Source organism: Triturus cristatus, chromosome 10, assembly GCF_964204655.1.
Source record: "Triturus cristatus chromosome 10, aTriCri1.1, whole genome shotgun sequence".
In the NCBI taxonomy this organism is placed as follows: domain Eukaryota; kingdom Metazoa; phylum Chordata; class Amphibia; order Caudata; family Salamandridae; genus Triturus; species Triturus cristatus.
Window position 1 is genome coordinate 605677193 of NC_140593.1, and position 23123 is coordinate 605700315.

General features: G+C 43.0%; 1 protein-coding gene across 4 annotated transcripts in view; it reads left to right on the forward strand.

The window, feature by feature from the left end:
- CLEC16A (C-type lectin domain containing 16A) overlaps positions 1–23123 on the forward strand; it is a 645672-nt gene that overhangs the window by 305462 nt on the left and 317087 nt on the right. For all 4 annotated transcript variants that reach the window (XM_085632123.1, XM_085632125.1, XM_085632126.1 and 1 more), the window contains exons 11-14: positions 9765–9891; positions 13437–13537; positions 17530–17652; positions 21534–21643. In XM_085632123.1, the coding sequence (XP_085488249.1) occupies positions 9765–9891; positions 13437–13537; positions 17530–17652; positions 21534–21643 (461 nt within the window). The remainder of the gene's footprint in view (positions 1–9764; positions 9892–13436; positions 13538–17529; positions 17653–21533; positions 21644–23123) is intronic.

Sequence of the window (23123 nt, forward strand, 5' to 3'; positions counted from 1 at the left end):
AAAGCAGTTATCCATGCCACCCTCCAATCCTGGCCGCAGAGATACCACAATTTGGGTATCATTGGCACAAGATGTCAGATCAAAACCCAAGGACTTAATAATAGGGGCCAGGGATGAGACATAGACATTAAACAGGGTCGGGCTCAAAGAAGATCCCTGAGGAACCCCACAGGGCAACACAAATGGCCTTGAACTGTGCTCACCCATGGCGACCACTTGGGATCTGTCAGTAAGGAAGGATAAGCACTTAGATCAGGAATGGTAAGGGCATTCATTTTTTTCAAAGTAGCCAATCCAAAGCAAGTGGTTTGAAAAATAGTCGAATTCAAAAACAACATATGGTTCGGGATAAGGCACGCATAATGTAAAGCCTCAGTGCCCTGCGCTTGCCAGGCTTTAGAACGCCAAACAGATTTAAGATCAATGGTATCTTTCCACAGCTCATAGCCCCCAATAGCTAATTCATCCATAAAGAACTTCAAATTCAGTAATTTAGTGTGTGTAAGCCTAACTTTAGAAGTGGATTTAGCAGATATTTTTAAATAAAAGGCCTCAGGATTGGATTCACTAAAATCTGTAAAATATGTAAATTCTTTCAATATAGTTTTCGAACTACCTTCAATGGGAGCTGGGCAATGTTCCCATTGTGTATAATTAACGACATTTCTAAATGTATTCGCTTTATGCAGGAAATGATTGCCATAGTGTTGGTAGCAAAATAACTCTGCATAATTCTGAGTCCAAGTACAAATCTTCAGCATCAAAAGCAGCATAATATTTCAAATCAGAAAAAAGAGCCTCAACGGCTTGGACATCCCAATCATCAGAGCGTATGTTTTGTTTCACAACATCCCCCATAGAAACACGAAGTACATTGGGGACATTGATCACCTTTGTAGGGCCACAAATTTGAAATTTTACAGCATCCCATACTATTCCATCTAACACAGGCCAGGCAGTAATATTAACAAAAGTCTGGTCCCTCTTCATGATGTGTGATGAAGAGTGGGTTGCCAAAGTTCCATCAATTAATCTAATTGTAGATGTTTCGGTAAGATAATGTCCATTCACTAGACGACAAAAGACAACCACAAATCCAATCGCCGTAAACAAAAAAGTAGATATGAGCACCAGCCAAATGTAAGTCCAGGGGGAATTAAAAAATGTATTTTAAACCAAACAGCAAAAATAGAAATTTTCGATGGGGCATTCGATGTTGTAGAGTTAGTGTCAAATGAAAAACGTGACTGGTCAACTGCACTTGATTGCACACCAGGCAACAACACATCTGTGGGATAGGTATACTCAGTATCTTCATGGGGACCACCAGCCGGTGGAGTCAATAAAGGATTAGTAACTGTAGGCATCTCGATAGCAATGTCAGGCCTGTTCGTATTTGCCGGAGCCAAAACAGAATTTATCAGCATTGCTGGACAAGAGACCGCTGGAGTCATACTAAGAAGAATCGGCCACTCATTGTAGTTTGACATTGTCAATGGAGATGTACCTGTTATCCTTGCGACCAGGAAGTGGAGGTAAAATGACTGTTCTTGTACCCTGCACGCCAAGCACTGGAACAGGTGCACGATAAGAGGGGCAAACTCCTCCTTGTTCTCCACCTTCTCATGGACCAGGTCATCGACTCAAGGTAGCCAGCCAACTACCGGAATCTGAAGTGCAGCATCAGTTGTGGAGGGCAAGTGTTCCTTTGCAAGACTGTCACAAGCCTCTTGTAGATTCTCTAACACAGCAGAGTGATCATCTACGTCAAAGGGTGCGGCCGACGCCGCCATGTCTAGATCATCAAGGTCCGGGACAAACATTTTTATGCCAAAGAGCATTTTGTATGGGGTCCGACCACCCAGAGACCTTCTAGGGAGATTATAATGTGCACGTTGAACGCTATACAAATGGACCAACCAGTTTATGACAGTACCTAAAACCCTAGCTGTCAAGGATTGCTTTAAGTCATGGTTCATTCGTTCCACAACAGAATTGACCTCAGGCCGGTATGGAGACAAAAATTTGACTTGGACCCCCAAAGACCTCATGGCTTCCTTGTACGCCTTAGAGGCAAATGCCGGACCCTGGTCTGAATGGAGGGACCACATGCAAAAATTCCCCCAAAGACACGCAAATCCCTGATGACAGTTCGAGCATCAGCACTCCTTTGTGGCCAAACCCATAGAAAACGTGTGCACAAATCCACTGCAACTAAGATGAACTTATACGCAGTATCAGTGTAGAAAGGACCTCAGTGATCTAAATAAACACACCCAAGTGGTTTATTAGATATGTACAACTGTGTTTGAGGTGGACGCGCAGCAGTCGAAGGTTTACTCTGCTGGCAAATGTCACAAGTAAGAACATAATCACAGTCCGTTTATACAATCCGCGCCACCAGTAACGTTGTTGCAAGATAGTGACAGTCGCTGAGACGCCTGCATGAGCCGAGGCCATACCTTCATGAGCAGCTGTTAGCAAGGAAAGCCTGCGGTCCGCGTTGGGAATCAATCTGTCACCAACGTCGTTAATTCTCACATAGGGCACTTGATCAGGACTTAAATGATAAGAGTATTTAGAAGGGAAACCTCTAGGGCAATTATCTCCCTTCTCTGTCGCAGAAATAGCTGCCAAGATGTCATCATCAATCTTACTTTTGGATCTTCTAACTGCTGCTACTAGATAGGTTGCCACTGTAGTTTTCGTTGCTTCATCTGCTAAACTGTTACCAACAGCGTGTACTCCTAGGCGCTGGTGTCCAAGAGTATGAATTACATTCACGAGAGGCAGACGTTCTTTAAGTTCTGCAACTCGAACCCAAAGCATTTCATGTTTGATTGTGCTACCTTTGGAATCTCGATATGCATTCTGAGTCCAAAAGAATAAATTGTCGTTGAAAGACTGAGCACAGTGGTAAGAGTCACTTACAATAAGAGTAGTCACAGGGGGATCAGCAAACTCTAGTGCAAGCACCAGAGCACGTAGCTCTGCCAACTGGGCAGTACAGTCCCCTAATGTCTGCATGTGCACGACATCTGACTTGAATTCTCCATTTACAATGGTACCAGCCACTATTGTGTAGGCCGCTGAATAAGCATGCTTAGATTCCGTCACCGGTTGCGCCGAACCGTCAGTGTAAATGATACAATGATAATCCTCAAGCGGGCGCATGGACTGAGGAGCTGGATGAACAAATTCATACTGCAAGTACTCCTGAGTTTGTAATGAGGAATAGAAGATAAATGTGACATCTGCAGAAGTCAAGGAAGTGGCTCATTGTATCCAACGTGGATGCAAAGCTTTAGAATTAGGTACACTGGCCTTCGTCACTGCCTCAAGGGCAGGATATGGTGTGACAACCAACATGCGTTTACCCTGCGACAGCGCTCTCTCTTTCAGTAGTCAATACTTTCTTGACTGTGGAAAAGTGCATTTCAGCCGAAGTGTACAAGTGTGACTTGTAAGCAATAGGGACTGTGTCTCCCTCAATAAATGTTAAGTACGTGAATCCCACTGCACCTGGCACAATTCTTATTACGAGGTTTGGGTGGTTATCACGTGTCAATAAGTATTTAGATGCAAGATAATCAGGATATATAAGTACGCCAGAAATTCAAAAAACCCAGTTGTTGGAGTGCGCTAACATGCGCATTTCTCCAGGAAGTGAGGTGCTAAACCTCGTCCTTCAATGTTGAGCTCATAACCCAAAAACAACATTGTGTACTCTGTGATTTTGCAAAGTTAAATTTGTAACCGAAGTCCGCAAACATGACAATGATGCGGTCAACGCTACACAGATGTGGCCATAATTCGTCGTCCGTGAGATAAATATCATCAACATACGAGTACGCATCTGGGTCAATGCTCTCTAACAGAGAGACAACACGTGCGGCAAAGACGCCTGGGCTGTTTTTATAGCCCATGGCTAATCTTTTAAATTGTTTTTGTTTACCGCCAGAAGGGTTATGACTGTAAAAGCCATTTGAAATGTCAAGTGTGGTCTTAAACTTCTTTCTCACAAGACTATCAATGAGGGCAGAACTATGGGTATTCTGTACCGCGCACGTCCGACAATGAGAGTTCAAACGCCGATAATCCAAAACTAGGCGGTAGGACCCATCAGATTTAGTTATAAAAGAGGATTATTGATGGGTGACACACATGTTTCAATTACTCCTTGATATTCCAATTGCTCAAGGATTTCTGCAATGTGAGCTCTAGCTTCCTGGCGCATGGGATATTGGGGTTGTGGCTGTGGCATTGACCGTAATGGATTCTCATGGCATGGTGATACTTTATCCCAACCAACCTGAGTACGGTACAACCTGAGCCCATTCTTCAGCAAAGTTTGCACCTGCTCCTTAGGCACAGTGTGTGCAAAAGAGGGGAGGATTACCTCCTCCCCTCTCGGAGCCGCCAAAACGAAAGGTGGGGGCCAGTCCTCCTCTGCTAACAAAATGTCATACGTAGAGGTCAGATTTTCCCCCAAAATCCCTTTTATTATACGTTGCATGTCACCTTCAATTAAATGGACTATGTTATATAGTCTGTCAGGGGGAGCCACTCTAGTGTCAGCAGTTTCTACAGTAATAAACGTGTCAGTTGCTGTCGCCTTCAGATATGGACACAGTGCTTGCAGCACTATTGTAACTTCCGCTGCGTTAGTGCCCATGTCATGTTCCGAAGCTGTGTTCTCACTATCTGTGGCATACCTCGCTGTCAGTGCAGCAACTTTCTTTTTCTAAAACTGAGGTTGTCGACGTGGAAAGTTGTCCTGCCATCAGCCGGGCGAGGCTGCTCACGTCCTGGAGGTGCACCACAACCTCTGCCGCGTTCAGTAGGCACTGGTATTGGTGACGCAGGACGTAAGCCTTGTTTCTGTTGCTGCTTCCCCTGTTTTTTAGTTTTCCAATTTTGTTTAGGAAAAACAGGACGGTAGTCTTTAGCAGCCTTCACCGTCTGAGTTTGCGGTTGTGCTGTTATTTTAGCAAAAGGCTTAACACCCAAACTATTGCGGCCAATGGTCTTATAAGCCTCCGCAATAATCTTCGGTAACTGCCAGGGTTTATCGGCGACGAGGCGCAGCTCATTCACCTGAAAGTTAACTGCATCTCCCTTGACGTTAGCAAGGGTGAGATCAGCAACTACGTCAAACACGCCAACAAGCCTCATTCCCAACTCGACCGCCGCCTCCGGACAGTGCTCATCCTGAACACGCCTAGTCACGGAGGGCAGTACAGTCATAGACTGAGTACCGAAGCACTTCGCGTAGACTGCTGCAAACGCTTTACCCCAGTTCTCACAATCTGTTACTTCAGGTACTAAGTCTTTCTGCAAACTAATTGTAAGAATCCTGTGAAATACTGCTTCCAGCTGGTCAAATTTCTCAGCAAGCCAATAAGGCATATCGTCCTTATTCTGTGGGCGCTTGCCCATTACCGAATTAACTATGACGGGACTAATAGAAATCCCGGCCGGTCCAACTGGTTGTGTCGCAACTCCAGTTGCCCCCACCTGGAGATTGCATGAGACGTATTGCACCAAAGCCCTATGCACCGCTATCAAAGCGGTATGTAGCTGACGTGAGTCGTCCATCGATGCTAGCAAATAACGTGGATGAGGTGTAAACCCAGCCAAGACTGGCCAAGTGGCCCCAGTGATGGACAAGGGACCTAACCAAACCGGAGTTACGGTGTCGGGGAGGGCTCCATTGAACCAAATACGATGCTGCCAAGCGGAAATCGGAATCACCTGTGTCCTATATGGTGTGTAATTCGCAGGTACTGCCGTAGGAGTGTAAGAGTGGAACGTATTATCATCCGCATCCACTTCAGGAAACGTAAACCAAGAGTAGAAAAGCTCATAGGGGAACGATGCATCGACACTCACTACAAAGATTACTGACATTCCATCGTCAAGCACCCCAAACTGCGTCAGATGATGCCGGAGTGGTGCGCGGCTATGCGCTGCAATAGCAACCTCAGCCATAAGTACGTAGTGAAGAAAAACAATCTATATTAAACTGTAGCACAAAAAAGGGGCAGTAATTCAAAATGAAACCTTTTTAATTGTCAAGCTTGAATGAACCTATAATTTATTCAGATAGGTAGGTTAATTCGTCACTTCTGTCAACCGGAAACAGCAGTGAGAGTGTTGTGGACAAATAAAGCACTACTAAAGCGTCTCGAATAAAAGACCAAATGTTAGGTGCACCATGTTGCGGGGATTCTGCTCATGCACAGAACTATGCGCAGGAAACCAGGACCTCAGTGAACTGTGGTGTACCAAAAACTCACCTCAGTACCCAGAACCCCTATCCGACTAGCATCAGTATCTCATTCGTTCTCCGTACTACAGCAAAGCTACCAATGATTAGAAAACCCAGAACAAGAGACTTAGGGTACTCTCAGGAATGATGGGAATCAAGAACACTCTTTCGTCTTTATTCTCATACAAGTCCACAACATGAGTAATCAGAGACACTGAAAAGTTTAAAATATTTATTTTAAACTACGTGCTCTAAGATGCAGTATTTTGGCTAACATTAGCAGACAAATGATCAGAAATAAAACCATCAGCATTGTTACAATTCCATAAAACACAAAGGGAGAAATCCTATTATAATGATAGTGGAAACAGGTCTTATAGCGCCTTGTGTACCACCCTCCTCTGGCTAGAAGCTAGTTTTATAATAATAGAAGGTCTCTAGGTTCGGATGGGGAACCCCATACCTCCAAGATCAGCTTAGGTGATTCACATCACAGGATCAGCAACGCTCTCTGTTGCTGGAAAGGTTTTCTCCAAGTGCCAGTATCATGCATGCAATGCAATATTAAAAGCACCCGAGTTTCAGATATTTGCAGCTGTGTGCTTGTTGTGTCTAGAGCGTGGGCCGATCAACCTGAATTCAACAGCATACATTGTTATTTGACCTTGAAGGCTTCTGCACACAGTGTTCAGACTAAGGTTGCGGTTTGAGTCTAGGGATGTGAAAAACAGACCGTTCTCATGTGAAGAAAAAGCAAGCAAGCAGGTTTACCTATAATAACAGTTACATGTGGTGTCGTGTGCAAAAGCAGCAAAGTGGCAAGATGGAGTTTAACTTCTAAAACGCTTATGCTAACATAGCAATGTGTGCAGGCAAACCCTGTCTTCACTACAAAACCTAAGCCTAACTATAACGTCCCTGTAACCTTTGTTTTTTCAGTGAATTTCATTTTTTTTAAAGTAGTAATGGCGTTTGCAGAGTGGTGGAGAAAAGAGGCGGGGCCCGCTGTGTTGGACTTACAGAAAGTCCCAGGATGGCTTCTTGGCCCCCAAGGTCTCTCAGCATCTAAGATGATTTAATTCCCCAACCAGTAGAGCACCAGGAGAAGCGTTTGCACAATGGTGGAGGAAGGGTGCGTGGCCTCCAAAGACCTCTTTGCAATCATGGTCTGTGGGAATTACTGAAGGTAACAGGAGGGGTAGTTGGCCCACAAGGGCATCCTTTGGGGCCAACAAGCCCTCCTGTTACCTCCACTAAGGCACACACAGCGGGATTGCTGAGTGGTCTTCGGAGGCTATGCCCTCTTTCTCTGATCTTGGGAGATGGTGGTCCCTAGGACTGCACAGGTGGGGGGGGCCGCGCGCCCCTGCATTATTTCTAATTAAAGCCCCGGGGATGTGCCAGTCACCGGGGCTGCGGTGGGGGGGTTCCATGAGCCCCGCATAGTCTATATGAAGTCTCTGGAAGTTGGCAACCCCCGGGGCTGCGGGGGGTCATGCAGCTCCCTCTTATTATTTTCAAGTAAAGCCCGGGAAGGTGGCTGTCCCTGGGCATTGGAGGAATCCATGAGGCCCCCTCATTTATAAAATTATGAGCGCCAGGGACGAGGTGGTTTCCGGGGCAGCGGGAGAGGTCCTATGGGCCTTCCCCCACATTTGTTTTAGAAAGAAGCTCTGGGGAGGTGGGGGTCCCCAGGGTATTTATAAGCCTGTGCTCCCCCTTCCTATATCTGCATAATGCCCCGGGACCTGGCCCATTTGGGGGCCAATAATGATCCTGCCAACATTTTAAAAAATGCAATCCCCCTCCTCCCGAGGCCTTGGGTGGGGAGGGTGGGTCGGGGTGTTTCTACCGTCGCCTTTGCTTTTTTTTCTTTTTACATTTTTTGTGGGCTCTGTCCGACCAAGTCCCAAGTTGGCTGCCAACGCCTCCATTTTGAAGTGTTAGCAGCCAATCAAATTTCAGTAGGATTTCAGTAGGATTTTGGGCTCCCAGCTATCTTTTTTCATTTTTTTTTTAACTTAAATATCTCTGAAACTACTGAACGGGTTTACAACAAATCACAAACCACACGCTTGCTCGACAAACATCTTGCTTTCTGCCAAATTTGCTGTAATTTCGTTTAGCAGTTCAGGCTGTAGTTGTGTAAAAAAATGAAAAATCCCTATAAACATAACATGGGGTAAAAGTGTTTTGGGATCCCCCCCCTTTTTCTTCTCCGCCCATGCTTGACGGATCACCCCGAAACTTTTGACACAGCAGCTGAACTAAGAGGTTTTTTGCAAATTTCGTGAAGTCGTCAAACGGCACCAAAGTTATTGGCAAAACAAAAAACGCTTTTCCTATGGAAACTTTGGTCCTAACTATAACTACCTACTGGCGACTGTGGTAAGGGAAGCAACGTTTTTGGGTCGAGCATTCAAGACGTCTTGTATATACTTTAGTACATACTTATTAAATACTTATATGTGTATGTACTTTGTGGACTGTAGAGATCAGCCCCAGGACTAGTCTACTTCCGCGGAGGGACTTATTTTTCTGTTCAACTGCCTCGGTTTAACTGTCTTGATAGAAAATGACCACCAGAGGTCAGTAAAATACTCAAATCACTTTAGCATTCTCTGGATTCCAGTCCATAGAAATTGTCTTCCACGAGCACCCGTAGACAATAATATTTTTTTTTAAATCTTGTATTTTCAGTGATATGACCACTGAAGGCCCTGATTTTATCTTAAAAACAGAGCTTTGGACTATACCATTTCCCGCTGAGAGGCAATATTTCTCTCCATGTGTTCCCATACCTGGCATGTCACGCAGTTTGGTGCTTACTTTCCCTCCATGTTTAAAAACAGTACTGAGGCTAATGTGCTGCATAGCTAAATGCATATAAGGTCCTAAAGGTGAGACCGATTGCACTGAAAATGCATGTTTAACTCTCCCTGCCACTTCTGCCCAAGTGCAAGGCTTTAACAAAATATTAAAACGCTCAAGGTTTTCTGATTTGAAATTATACTTCTAAATGTTATTCTTCTATAATGTCACAATGTTCACTTTTTTTTTTTTTAAAGACTCCCTTCAAACGTGTCATGTATGTATTCTTTATTTAAGTAGCTAGAATAATTTTAAACAAGTAAACTGCCAATGAGCATGATTGAGCTACAACAATAAATAAATGTTTCTCAAAGGCTTATATTTCAGCTTTCTAACTCGTATTATCACAGAATTAACTGCAAAGAAGTATCTTTTTTTTTAATACATTATCTCTCATTAAGAAACAGTTGAGTTAGCCACCCAGCGTTTTGTCTGTTTCAGAAAAAAGATACAAAGTTACATTTTTTTTATGGCAATATTCATACAACATTGTTTTTGCAGTTGGGCTTTTGTTACAGAATTGCCCACATGACAGCAAGCTGACAGCACGTATAGTGTGCATGCTTCAACAAATCTAATTCATTATGTTGATAGGTTATTTTTGTGCCCTTTCCTTTCCCAGAAATAGAGATGGTTATCATGGAACGAGGCAAGGTGGCAGAAATGTCAGCCACTGTGATAGCAGAGCAGAACACAACTGATGAAGAAAAAACTGCTGCTGCCTCTGTGAATGAGCCAAATCTGAGCCGGTAAGAACAGTTGATGAACCCTTTTTTAGGTGATCCAATAATCCATTAAGTAATCTCTGCGCAGAGATTTTGAAGAGCTTCTTTTAATACTTTAAATTTGGCACCCTAATCTGAATTTTATGGAAGGAGAGTTTACCCTCTGCTTTGGAAAGGCCACATTGTCCAGTGATGGGAAGAAAAGCGTTCCACCATTCATACTTTTTGGCTCTCACATGCTGTTGTTGAAAGAATTCTTGTAGATGATACCAGCAATGTACAGTGGGATTAGGGCTAGCCCATTATGTACCATATCATTGCTTGGATCGTTTGTCCCTCCCCTGGACCGTAGCCTCAGATTGATTAAATGACTTGTATTCTTTCACTGTTCACATGTAGTGGACTCGTTTTTTCTTTTTCTATAAGCACCCCCCTGAGTGCTTGGGTTTTATTGCTCTCAGTCACTCTGTCTGATATGCTGCAATCCCTGTCCCTCGAATAACCCCCACCCTATACCGTATGCTCTCTGTAACTCCCTCCCCCAGTTTGTCCATTGCTTCATCCACCAGGGCTTTTTTGCTACTGTTTTGTTTTAATTCTCTTATAAAATGTCTTTCATCCACCTACCTCAAGCGCCTCTGTTACTCTCCCACCTACTTCCCATTGCTGCCACCGTCTTAACATTTCCACAACTTTCTCATCTTTTGTGCTCTCATTCCGATGGGGCGAGGGTGGCAGCTGCCATTTGCTTGCCGTCTGCTCTTTTTTCAAAAAGTTGGTTGCACAATTTCTTTTTTAGCATTCTAAATGACGCTGCCATCTTTTGAACGGAGGGCACCCACGTCATTCCGTGTACTTTTACAGATGCCATCATGTATGCGCATAAGGAATGATGTGGCCACCATCAGACCTTTTTGGGCGATTCTAAAGGGCAATGGCAAAAAGTAATGACACAGCACAACATCTGCAAAACACATCGCCAAAGTCAATACTTATTGGCTTTGCAATTCTTGTTCTTAGAAGAAGCGCACTAGCTGAAGCAGAGATGCATTCTCTTAAAGTGAGAACACTGTAAGAGTGTCACTATTTCAGAGGATAACAATAAAGCGATGCAGCAATGCACCTGTTCTCTTTTAGATGCCATTGACTGTAGCCCTTGATTTAGTATGTGAAGGGGCTATTATCTGGAAAAAAACAAAAGACTAGATAATCTTTGGGAAGCTATTCTTTCCCAGGTTGCACGAGGAGTCCTTCCACAAGAGGCAAAGCTGTTATGCCAGTGCACAAAGGAAATGCTCCAATTGCAGCAATTTTCACGACTTGCTGCCAAGAGGCCCATCCACACAATCTAAAAACACCAGTGGTTGTATTGCTTTCTTTCTCATGCTGCTTTGTTTTCATGATTAGAGAGTCCTGAAATACCCTGACATATTAGTTTCACTGCAGGTGGTTCTGTTCTAAGATGAGGATGCCTGTAAGTAATGAGAAGCTTTGCTAGAGATAAACATACTTTCAATTCCTTAGCATATCTCCATGGCTAGTGGTTGGGTGCCAGATGGGCCGCAAATTTTAGGATGCCTCAGAAAAGTCTGGTTTTGGAGATGCTTTGGAATGAAAGCAGATGTTTTGAGGCATCTCCTTCTCCTCTTATAACTGATACCAGTTGGCTCACATGTGCAGCTCCAGGTCCCAGAAGATCTCTTATCACCTGCAGACTTCCACACAGTTCCGTCTTGTCCCCTTTCAACCCGTATGTGGAGAACTTGGGCTCTACTGACTGATAATAGCACCAGATTTACTAAAATGGCGTTGATACACATCTCTGCTTCAGACTTCCAGTGCCACAAAAACTACCTGCACCTCAGCCAGACCTGAATGTCCAGCATCTTCCTGAAGCTCAATCCCACAAAGGCGGTTTTGTGGTTATATGTCATGGACAACAATGAACAACTAGTCTATACCTGTCTTAATGACGTTGAGCCCCAACGTCCCCCAATTCCAAGTCACTTGGATTCACCATTAATATAAACCTCACTGTCGAGGAACGCATTGCCACGGAAACAAAGAATACCTCACAGCTGCACTGTCTATTAAAGACAGTGAAACTGTTCCTCTTAGAAAGTAACTTCAGATTTGTGCTTAAGGCATTTTACCTGGAGGGCTGCAATGCCCTTCTCTATGGCCTTGCAGACTCTACACTTGCCCACGCCATAGCATGTCTCATCCATAACCATGAAAAATTTGAACATAGCTTCTCCCTCCATTTAAAGTGACCTGGAACCTTGTGCCTTAGTGGAATTGGTGTTCTCAGGATCTTGGCATTGAGGACGGGTTTCTGTAGTGCAATGTGTGTCATCAAAACCGGCCATATTCTGCCTCTAAGTGTGTATAGATATTGATTGTCAATCCTACCTCATGTCATTTGTTTGAACGGTCTGCTAATATAATTTGTTTTCTAGAATGTTGTCTCTCATTTTAGGCCAGGTTCACACATCGTTTTCTTTGAGTAACAAGTTTCAGTCATCTTTATTCGCATGATGTGGAGTGTTTTTTGAAAATGTATTCTGCAGAACATTTTATACACGAAACTTGTAATTCACTGTAAAAAATTTCGCTGTGTGAAAATACAATTCCTTCAGGACAGTAATGTACTTCACTGTATCAATTTTCCACCAGTGTTGGTATCATCTACGCTCACAAGTGATTCGACCTTCATGCCTTTACTCACTTAGAATGGGTTCCAGTAAGCCACAATGAGGAAGTGAATGCTGGCAAGAGGGCCATTAAGGTTTATCTGTATATTGAGGTCCTAGCAAACACCAAGAGTTACATGTATAGTCTACTAACATAGTTTAAATGTATCTGGCAGGTAGCTTGTTAGCGAAGGAATATCCTACAAAGCAAGCCACTTTGTGAATCAGCATATTATTTACTGTATTGCTCAAGTGTATACCAGATCACCAAGTGTTGCAGGAGAGCATGACCGCATTAAGCCAAATTTCATTAAACAATATATTTTGAATTTTGAGATTCAAATGCCTAATATAAATTGAAAGAGGCTGTTTTAGTGCAATCTCTCCTCTAGGGAAGGACATGGTCTCTCCATATCAACAATGAAGAACATTTGGAATTTAGCATTTAATTGCTTAAAGACAAGTTATTGCTGGAAGCTTGAAACTGGCATATGTTGTAAACGAAGAATGTGTTAACTTCCTGCGTTGCAAACTTTATTGAATGCATAATAAATCAATTTATAAGTTGGCACCACCAACTGTCAAGTCTCCTCCTAAGGATTGAAAACCTTGAGTTGTGTGACAGGGACACTTGATTTTGTATGGCCACATAGCGTTGGCCTGTGTCAGAAAAAATATATATAAAATATTTATTGGTGTTATTATTGTTATTAATAATATCAGTATTGTTGTCATTATGGTTATTAACATTACTAATACTATTACAGTTACCTCCGCTATGAACGAAAAACATGTCAGCTTACAATTGGCTACAAGTATAATATATGTTTGCAAATAAAAAAAGACTATCTAAAAAATACTTCTTTGTTTTTGCAGGCCCTTCCTTGATATGGTGTATAATGCTCTGGAATGCACAGAAGAGGATTACTATGCACTCTTTGTTCTATGTCTTCTTTTTGCAATGTCCAATAACAAAGGTATGCTTTTTACGAAGCATAACTATGATGTGTATCCCTTTTGAGCAAAGAAGACTGTAGTGAATACGAAGCCTAACAAGTTGTGGTCTTACTGGGTCAAGAACAATTGTGTTTATTTGTCTGATGTGTTGGAGCGATAATTTAGTAACCTATCGAGGATTGTACTAGCCTCCCTCTCCAAAACGGAGGTTCTCTTTTTCCATCAACCCTCCCCGCTTGATGCAACTCTCTGGTGGCCACAGGAACTTAGCCTTCCCCCTGTCCCTAAGGACTCTGTAAAAAATCTAGGGGTCAAGTGGGACTCAAATCTTTCTTTTAGCAACCAAATACAGACCGTTTCAGCCGCTTGTTTTTCCAAGATCAGGATGATTAGGAAATTCATCACCTATCTCCCTAGTGACACTAGGAAAACCATAGTCCAGGCATTGATTACATCTCACCTGGACTATGCGAACGGCCTGTATTTAGGGTTGCCCGCGGGCCTCCTACATCGGCTCCAGACAGTCCAGAATGCGGCTGTTCGGCTGGTCTGCGGGGTTTCCCTTCACACCCATATTTCGCCTCATCGCAGAGCATTACATTGGTTACCAATCCATCAAAGAGCTGCATTCAAAGCCATGACCTTAGCCCATCGAGCAACTAGGGGTAGGGGATCGGCCTACCTCTCTGTTAGTATCCGTCCTTACTGTAACTCTCGGAACCTCCGTTCCAACTCCCAACATCTGCTTTCCATACCAAGATTCAGGAAAGCACGCTCTGGAGGTAAAACCTTCCAGGTCTGTGCCACAACTCTCTGGAACGAACTCCCGATCGCAATTAGGATGATCCAGGAGGAATTACCCTTCCGTAAGGCACTAAAAACTTTTCTCTTTTGTTAACCCCCCCCAGGACTATCACTCTGCTTTCACTCAGAAGCGCCGGGACACCCCGTTGGGGTAGCTGCGCGCTATATAAAATACACAAAAAAAAAACAAAAAAAAATTATACAACTGATAGCTATTTACATTTTTCATCCGCTCTCTTTATTGCAGTTGTGCTTCTCCACTGTATGACTAGTTGTCATTGATTGTGCATTGATTGAGAGCAGATGTGCTACTCGAATGCTGACTTGGATCACAACGCAGTACAAAAGGGGGTGGTGATGGACGGAGCATCAGAACCAATCAAACACTCACACCCAGTCAACAGATCTGGGTTTGATCCATCACCGTTCTTTAGCCCACTCTGCCACCCCAGTTCAGACATGGCCATATGCAAATCAGTCTGACCCTGTGCCTCATGGGAACAGTCCAGCCCGAACTGCCAAGCCATGCCTTCCCTGGACCGGAAACAAGCTTCCTAGGACCGGTTTCTGGCATTTCAGCCGTCTTCAGCCAGGCTTGCTTGAACCCAGTGGCAAAGTGAGCAAGGGACTCACGTCTGAGCATACCCTGCCAACTTATGGCGAACAAAGCGGTACAAAAGGGGGTGGTGATGGACGGAGCATCAGAACCAATCAAACACTAACACCCAGTCAACAGATCTGGGTTTGATCCATCACCTTTCTTTAGCCCACTCTGCCACCCCAGTTCAGACATGGCCATATGCAAATCAGTCTGACCCTGTGCCTCATGGGAACAGTCCAGCCCGAACTGCCAAGCCATGCATTCCCTGGACCGGAAACAAGCTTCCTAGGACCGGTTTCTGGCATTTCAGCCGTCTTCACACTTGGATCACAACAGCTGTTATTTAAATGGACCCCAACCCTTCTCTTTCACTACATGTAGGACATCCCTAAAGTAGGTCCAAGGCAACCATGGGGAGGGTGCAGTGTATTTAAGAGGAATGACATGTACTGGTGTGTTTTTGTTTTTCACTATTGCAAGGACTATCTCTCCAATAGGGTAACATGGGGCCTGCCTTGAAATATATTTGAAGTGTAATTTCTCATTGGGAGCAGATAGAGATTTGGAGTTGGGGGGGGCGTCTCTGAACATACAATTTAAAAATACATCTTTTGGTGAAGTTGGTTTTTAAATTGCTTGTTTGAAACCACTTTTAGAAAGGGGGCATTGTCTTGCTTAACCATTCTGTGCCTCTGCCTGTCTGTAGAATACACATCTGGTTTGGCTGACAATTGGAGTCTTGTGCATTTACTCTAGACAGTCACACAAAGAGAGCTGAAGTGTACTTTGCAAATCCTTATGGGCCATCACTAGGCTGATAGTTCTTCCTGAGGTGGAGTGTTGGGAGGAGTTGCCACTGACACCTGATTAGGGCTGTGCCTGTCCTCACACAAAGCTGTCTCCACTCCCTGCAGTGTGAAGCCAGGTCGGGGAAAGGCAGGGTCTTGTGTACTACAAAAACTTTCCTTTGAAGTCTGCCTACAAAGGCAGAAAGGGGTATAAGTATTGGACCTATGACACCACAAAATAGAACACTTCTAGACTGAGGACATTCTGCCTGGAAAAAGAGTTGAATGTTGTAGGAGGAACTGCCACTCTGCCTGTTACTTTGTTGTTCTGGCCTGTTGCTGCTTCTGTCCCGAAAGTGAATAGACTCAACTTGCTTAATCTGGTCAAAGTGACATTTTGACTTGTGTATGTTGGATTTTTGTAGTTTTGGTTCTGTTTTATTCAGATAAATATTGGCTATTTTATTAAACTGTTGTGGACTTTTTTGTAGTGATTTCACTGTATTACTGTTTGTGTGGTTACAAATGCTTTACACATTGCCTCCGAGATAAGCCTGACTGTTCGTGCCAAGGGGGTGTGCTTGGGTTATTTTAGTGGTGTGACTCCTTTCCCCTAACTAGAGGGAGGGTCCTTACTTGGACAGGGTGCAAACCATTGCCAACTAGAGACTCCATTTCTAACAACACCCATTCACCACCAAGTTGTATTCTGATGTTTCCAGCATGTAACCATCTCTTCAACATTTCTTCGAGTGCATTAACCACTTAAGTTGCATTTGAGCTTATTGCTTGGATACATGTGTCTCTGTAGCATGTGCTTTCAGCCCATGAGCTGTCTAACTTCCTTCTGTTCTAACCAATTAAGTAAGCAAGAAGAATTTTAGTAAATTTTTGCTTGTTGTCATTTTCATGTTTAAAACAAAATGTAAATTCCATTTGTCTGGCGTTGTCTGCCAGCCTTTTGGGTTTGCAAACAATTATTTTGTCATAGTTTTGCTACACTTTATTATTCAAGGAGCTGCTGGGCCCTCATTAATATAAATTTTTTTAGCTAAAAGCAAAAATGTTTTGGGGTTTTTAAAAGCACACATTGCCATATTTGTCCTAACACTGAAGGGAACTGCTTTGTTTGTGAATGTTTCTTCTGAAAGAGCTCAAAGCCATCGCCTAAGTTAGCCAATAATTACTGAAGTGGTTGACTCACCCCACCATGCTGTATTCTAAATGCTGTTGTGGGCAGAAGAAAAATGTGAATGACGCAATAGCAGAACAATGGTTAAGGAGGGCTGTTCATAACCCACCTATACGTCAATGTATTATGCATATAATTATAGTTAAATCAAAAGGACTTGGCAATACATGTGAACTAGCAGACACTGATTCCAGACTCTATTAAGCGCAGTGGAGTGTGGGTGATGGAGGAAGGAAATCAGAATACTCCTTAAGGACGTGGGACGGGGGTGGGGTGAAATGCTGTAAATAACACGCCAGCTACAGAACCATAGCCACAGGTAGATAGTCTTTCTCCTGATATTCTATGAAAGAGAAAGGCAATCTGTTAATTGAAATATAAGCCATGTACTGCCTTTACTTTACTAACCTGTTATATTGAATCGCTGACAACCTTGAGTAAACTGCTTGTTTTATGTCCCGTCTCCTTCAAGTTGACCTTGCTTGGCGTCTACGTGTACAGTAAATTGTCAAAGAATTAGAACCCAAACGTTTTTAAGCTCAGTATTACAAGTTGAATATTGTTTTATTGCTGGCAAGGCTGCCTTTTTGTGGCCAGTTTTTGATGTGATCCATATTTTATTCCCAGGAATAAACCCTATCAAATTGGAGAGAATCCATCTTCCGGTTCAGGTTATGAAAGAGAAGAACTCCTACAACCAAGCACTGGCAGAACGACTCATTAGGATCCTGAGTCAAGCTGCTCAAGCAGGTATCTGTTTGATCTTTCATTTAAAAATTAGTTGAGAGCTTAATAAATAGTTTTAAAAGCTCTGTGAAGCTATATATTAGTGATCTTCATAGTTCAACGACTTCTACTTTTTCCTTATTTCAGATTTTGTATGACCATTTTGTTTCCTCAAAAAGGAACACTAGTTCTAGCTTCTTTCTGTTTTTTAATGTTATTTGCTTCCGTCAGATTACCATCGCTAATGTGGCTTGAACCACATAACGTTAGTTTCAAGCTGTTTCTTAAAAATTCTGAAGAAAAATAAAAAGCACAGCATAAAACCAACCTCTCGCCAACCCTATTCTCCTTCAGTTTCAGTGATTTTGTTGCATGAAGGCAGGCATACGCTGGGATATTACTAGCCCAGGCTATAACTCATTTTCCCCACGTTAAAAATAGTAGCATATTAAAGGCAACGTGCTCTACAGTGAAGCGATTGTTCCCGATGGTCTAGCACAACAAGCATTTGCAACACAATAGGTATCGCATTTACGCAAGTTTGAGCTATTGGCATTGTAAATGATAATGCCTTTTATTTATGTTTTGGTTTTTAAAACCTAAATAAAAGGCATTGTCATTTACAATGCCAATAGCTTAAACTCGCGTAAATGTGAGACCTATTGCATTGCAATTGCTAGTTTTCTGTTTTTGTTGCATGCTTATCCTTGGCAGGGGAGCGAGGAGGGGCATTGCTGTAAATCCACACTTGCTGGCCGGCGCGGTGCAGAAACAAAAGTGTATGCTGAAGCATGGCGCTCACCTCTTCTTCTTAAATGTAGATTGAAAGCGGCGCTGTTTATATATAAATAAAGGCCTGCGCTTGAAGGCAAAGTAGCTCCGTTCATAAAAACATAAAACTGCATTAGACATGCTGCATTTGACCGAGGAATGAAAATCCAAAACGTGCTGTGCGGTGTCCATGAAGCGGCCGCTGTGCTGGTACATGAGCAGATGCAAAAACAACTGTTGATCGACAGAATGCAGAACAATGTCATACATTCACCCCAGTACAGAGATCTGGGCTTAAATCCATCGTTTTTTTGCTCACCATGCCGTTCCAGTTTGAACCCAGCCATATGCAAATCAGTCTTGACCCTGTGCCTCATGGGAACAGCCCAGCCCGAACTGCCAAGCCACGTCCTCCCTGGACTGGAAACAAGCATCCTAGGACCGGTTTCGGGGTTTCACCCCTCTTCAGCCAGGATAGCTTGATTCCAGTGGCATGGAGAGAACAGGACTCACGTCTGAGTATACCCTTCCCACTCGGGGTGACAAATGTAAAAAGAACAGTTGATGGACAGAATGCAGAACAATGTCATACATTCACCCCAGTACAGAGATTAGGCCCAGATCTCTGTACTGGGGTGAATGTATGACATTGTTCTGCATTCTGTCCATCAAATGTTCTTTTTGCATTTGTCACCCCAAGTGAGATGGGTATGCTCAGACGTGAGTCCCGTGCTCTCCATGCCACTGGAATCAAGCTATCCTGGCTTAAGAGGAGTGAAACCCTGAAACCAGTCCTAGGATGCTTGGTTCCAGTCCAGGGAGGACCTGGCTTGGCAGTTCGGGCTGGACTGTTCCCATGAGGCACAGGGTCAAGACTGATTTGCATATGGCTGGGTTCAAACTCGAATGGCATGTTGAGCAAAAAAATGATGGATTTAGGCCCAGATCTCTGTACTGGGGTGAATGTATGACATTGTTCTGCATTCTGTCCATCAACTGTTGATTTTGCATTGGTACATGAGCAGAGGCAAAGCAAAAAAAAAGTGCTTACAATCCTTAATAACATGTACCGTGTGACAACCAAAGTCAAAGGGCCTGTTGCTATGGGAGGTTACAAATGAAGACCAGGTGGTACTAAGGCGGGACCTACAAACCTGTTTGCGAATCACAAGCCAGCATTTACGAAGGACAATGACACAAGCCAATGACAAATATGGGCGGAGAGTGGGCGGGGCTTCTATTTCATACTCTACTACAACAAGTCTCGCAGTGCAGCGCATGCGCACTAACTCTAGGCTCGAGCTAAAATCTAGGCCTTTAGGCTTCCTTGCCCTTCCAAAAATTCACCTCTTAAAATGTAATTCATTCTTAGGTGTAGTCATAGTTATGCTTTTAATGAGTACTGCTTTTTAATTGTTCTCTTTATGGCCCTTGTTAAGTCCTTTTTGCTGGCAGCCCTCGACACCGGTATATATACCTTGCCAGTCTCGCACATGCGCTTCTGTTTCCAAACATCCCTGAACTAAAAGTAAGTTCTATTGTGAGCATACGCCTGGTATAATTGTCAGCTGAGTTAATAACCATATATTTACTTGGGTGCCTGTGGGATGTGGGGGCCAAATTACATTACTGATCATTTTTCTATAGCACCTTTCTGTAGCACCACTACACCTAGCAAGCACTGCAACTGAATGGCAGATAAAGGTAGAGGGGAAAGAGGAAATCCCTCTTTCCCCTCTTTGTTACTAAACTCAAAGGTGACATTACTGTTTAATGGCACTGTTTGCTGTGCCACTCTGTAATTTGTTTTAAATCTAACCAATGTAAATGGTTTCCCAAACTTAGTTTCCTTCATAGCTATGAGCTATCCTACTTCTTAGTATGCATCAAAGTTATGCTAAAATAAGTTAATGTGCGGCAGTCTAATGAAGATATGCAGATCAATACTCAAATTTCGATAAAATGTGACAACCTGTACCCTTTACATTTGGCCTTGAGGCTGGGTCATGGTAAACTGCTGTCCACCACAATATGGAGCTCTTAGTTCAGATCTAGTTGAGGTCATCCCCCTCCCCCCCCCACCACCTTCTCAAAGAGCTTCAGACCCACCTGTTCAAGCAGCACTTCATCACACTACAGCCACCCCTAGCTGAAGCCACTGAAGAGCCATCCTACTTCTTCCACAGCCCAAACAAACACACTTTATCAATTATGTGCCTTCTCTTCCTGTCCCTACTCGGCTTTTCAAGAACTAAATAACAATTGGCATACCCACTACCCCCCTTCCTGCTCTACCAGCAACCCCTCTACGTCACTTCCAGAAACATCTCAATTCTTCGCTCCTTCAGTCATGAAAACCGCACTTGCGTCCAGTGAGCCCAGTGACCATCCACCCTCTCTATTTCCAAGCCTGTGTATCCATCTCTTGTACAGCCCTCCACAGCTTTGTAGCTTGATTTCTGCTATCTAAGGCATACTGCTAATCAAATACTACTGTTTGTTCTTGGTACATAACAGCAATACACTTCAATTTAGTGTTTTAAACGCAGAGCTTTATTTGTTCCGTCTTGCAGTCTGATAGCAGCAGTTCTATCATATTCCTACTGCAGTGTTTATGTAAATATGGGTTTTCACACAAAATTCACATCTGGTCATTGATTATTGCGCTTGTTGCTCGCTGCAGGTCTGTTCTACAAAAACGTTGATTAACAACTAAGGGTTTACTCAGTGAGATTCAATCAGATTGTGAGAGTATATCTCATAATTCTTTGGATGGTTGAGGTTAAAAATGCAAACCATATTTATCTAAGCTGTATATTTTGCTATCCCTCCCTCCCTTTTTGGAAAATATTTCTTTTTTTTTATGCTGACACAATCTCTTTTTTCCGTGGTGTGCGTTGGTAGATAATCCGATCTCCAAATGAAATGAAACGCATTTTAAGGTGTTAAAATGGTTCACTTGTGAAAATAACTTTTCCATGTAGTAGGTTCTCCACATGTTTGTAGTGGATAAAACCAGCCTACTGGTAACATAGTTTAGGAAACAAAGAAGTAACCTAAGAAAGCAGTTATACAGTTTAATGCCACTGCATTTTTGTACACTGCATACTAAGTATTGATTGTATTTTTTGTAGATGGTAAAGTCAGACTAGCAACTTTGGAGCTCGGCTGCTTACTGCTGAAGCAGTTGGTATGTTCTAGTGATGGTTGCATTATAAAAGATGTTCACCTTGCCTGCCTGGAGGTAAGATTGCATTTCATGCAATTCGTGTTTGGTTATTATTATATTTTAATAATGGCTTTGGATTTTCAAGTTTTTTCTTAAAACCAAGACATTGCCTGAAAAAAAGCAAATCAAGCAAAAAAAAGAATAAACTGTTTGTGTTTTATTCCATAATTATTCACCTCACATTTTAAACGATGAGGAAATGGTCGCAGATTCCTTTGAATCTCCTTTGTCTTCAGGGCAAACTTTTTCATCCATTATGTCAGCAAAGGTAACGTTTGTACCCTCATAGTTTATTTCTCTCTCTTGATCCCTACAGGTTCTCTATTCCATTAGTGAACTCGAGGATATGACTGGTCCTGTACACCACCTAGTCTAGTCCCAAAATTACTTTCCACTGTCACATTCAGATCTTAGCGAAAATACTATTAGCCACAATGCAGGCGATGGTTAGGAAATGGCACAATTACCCTCCCTTCTGCCTATATGCATAGGAAGGCTATTTTTCCAGTATTATTTAAAGCCCACCCAACTAGCGCTGAGGTTTGAATTGTACAGCAAGTCCATATTGTGTGGCATGAATTGTTCATGTTTGCTCAGCAAGCAAGATAGAGGTCATAAACTTCTATTCAGTAGGAGGTAGGACTGCAGTCTTTTGTTGATGGATTTTCAAGCTCAGGTTGATGTACTCCAACCCATTCAAATTTTAAAACTGATGCTTGGATGGAAGGCTGTTGGTTTTAAGCACTAAAGCTTTATATTTTGCTTTCTGGTTTAAAGTTTGTTTATTGACCTATATGGGAAGTGTTTTGCTTTTGGCAGGTATGTACCTGATTCTTGGTAGGTATGGTCCTGGGACATCTATTCATTCCCTTCGTCTGTGGAGTATTTGTTCCAGTTCTTGGCCTGCGCCATCCTGCTTTCTCTGTTAGGGTAGAGGCAGGTCTTTATTGCCTTCAAGAGTTCCAAGGTGCATTGTATGTTTCCTGTCTGTAACAAGGGAATTGCATCATTGTGTTTCCTTTATGGGGAAGGATGTGCTACAGATGCATCCCTTCTTGTAGGCTGTGACTGCTAGCAGGTGCATGTCTAGACTGAAGGGGCCTTTACTGGGAATAATCTTAGTTTTACTTGGATGAAGGTTGGTTCCCGTGGAGTGGATGGTCCTTTAGACAGTGCATACTGAAAACGGCTGAAGTCAGTACATTTCTCATTATTTCTTTAGTTTTTGTTGCCATTGAGGGGCCTAAGCCCGTGGGACAGAAGCCATTTTTCCATTAGCATCTCAGTTTCTTTGAAGTTAGATTTCAGATGGTTTTCCAGCATCCTTAGGTCAAAAGCTGAAGACCATCTTCTAGTCATTAGGTGACTTGTAACTATGGCTTCTCAATTTTCACAATGATCTCTGTCTAACGGGTATAGTTGTATCAGATTCAATTGAAGGACTTGAAGTCCAGTAGCAAGCTGAAATAGGCGTTGAAGAAGAGGTAGCAAATAT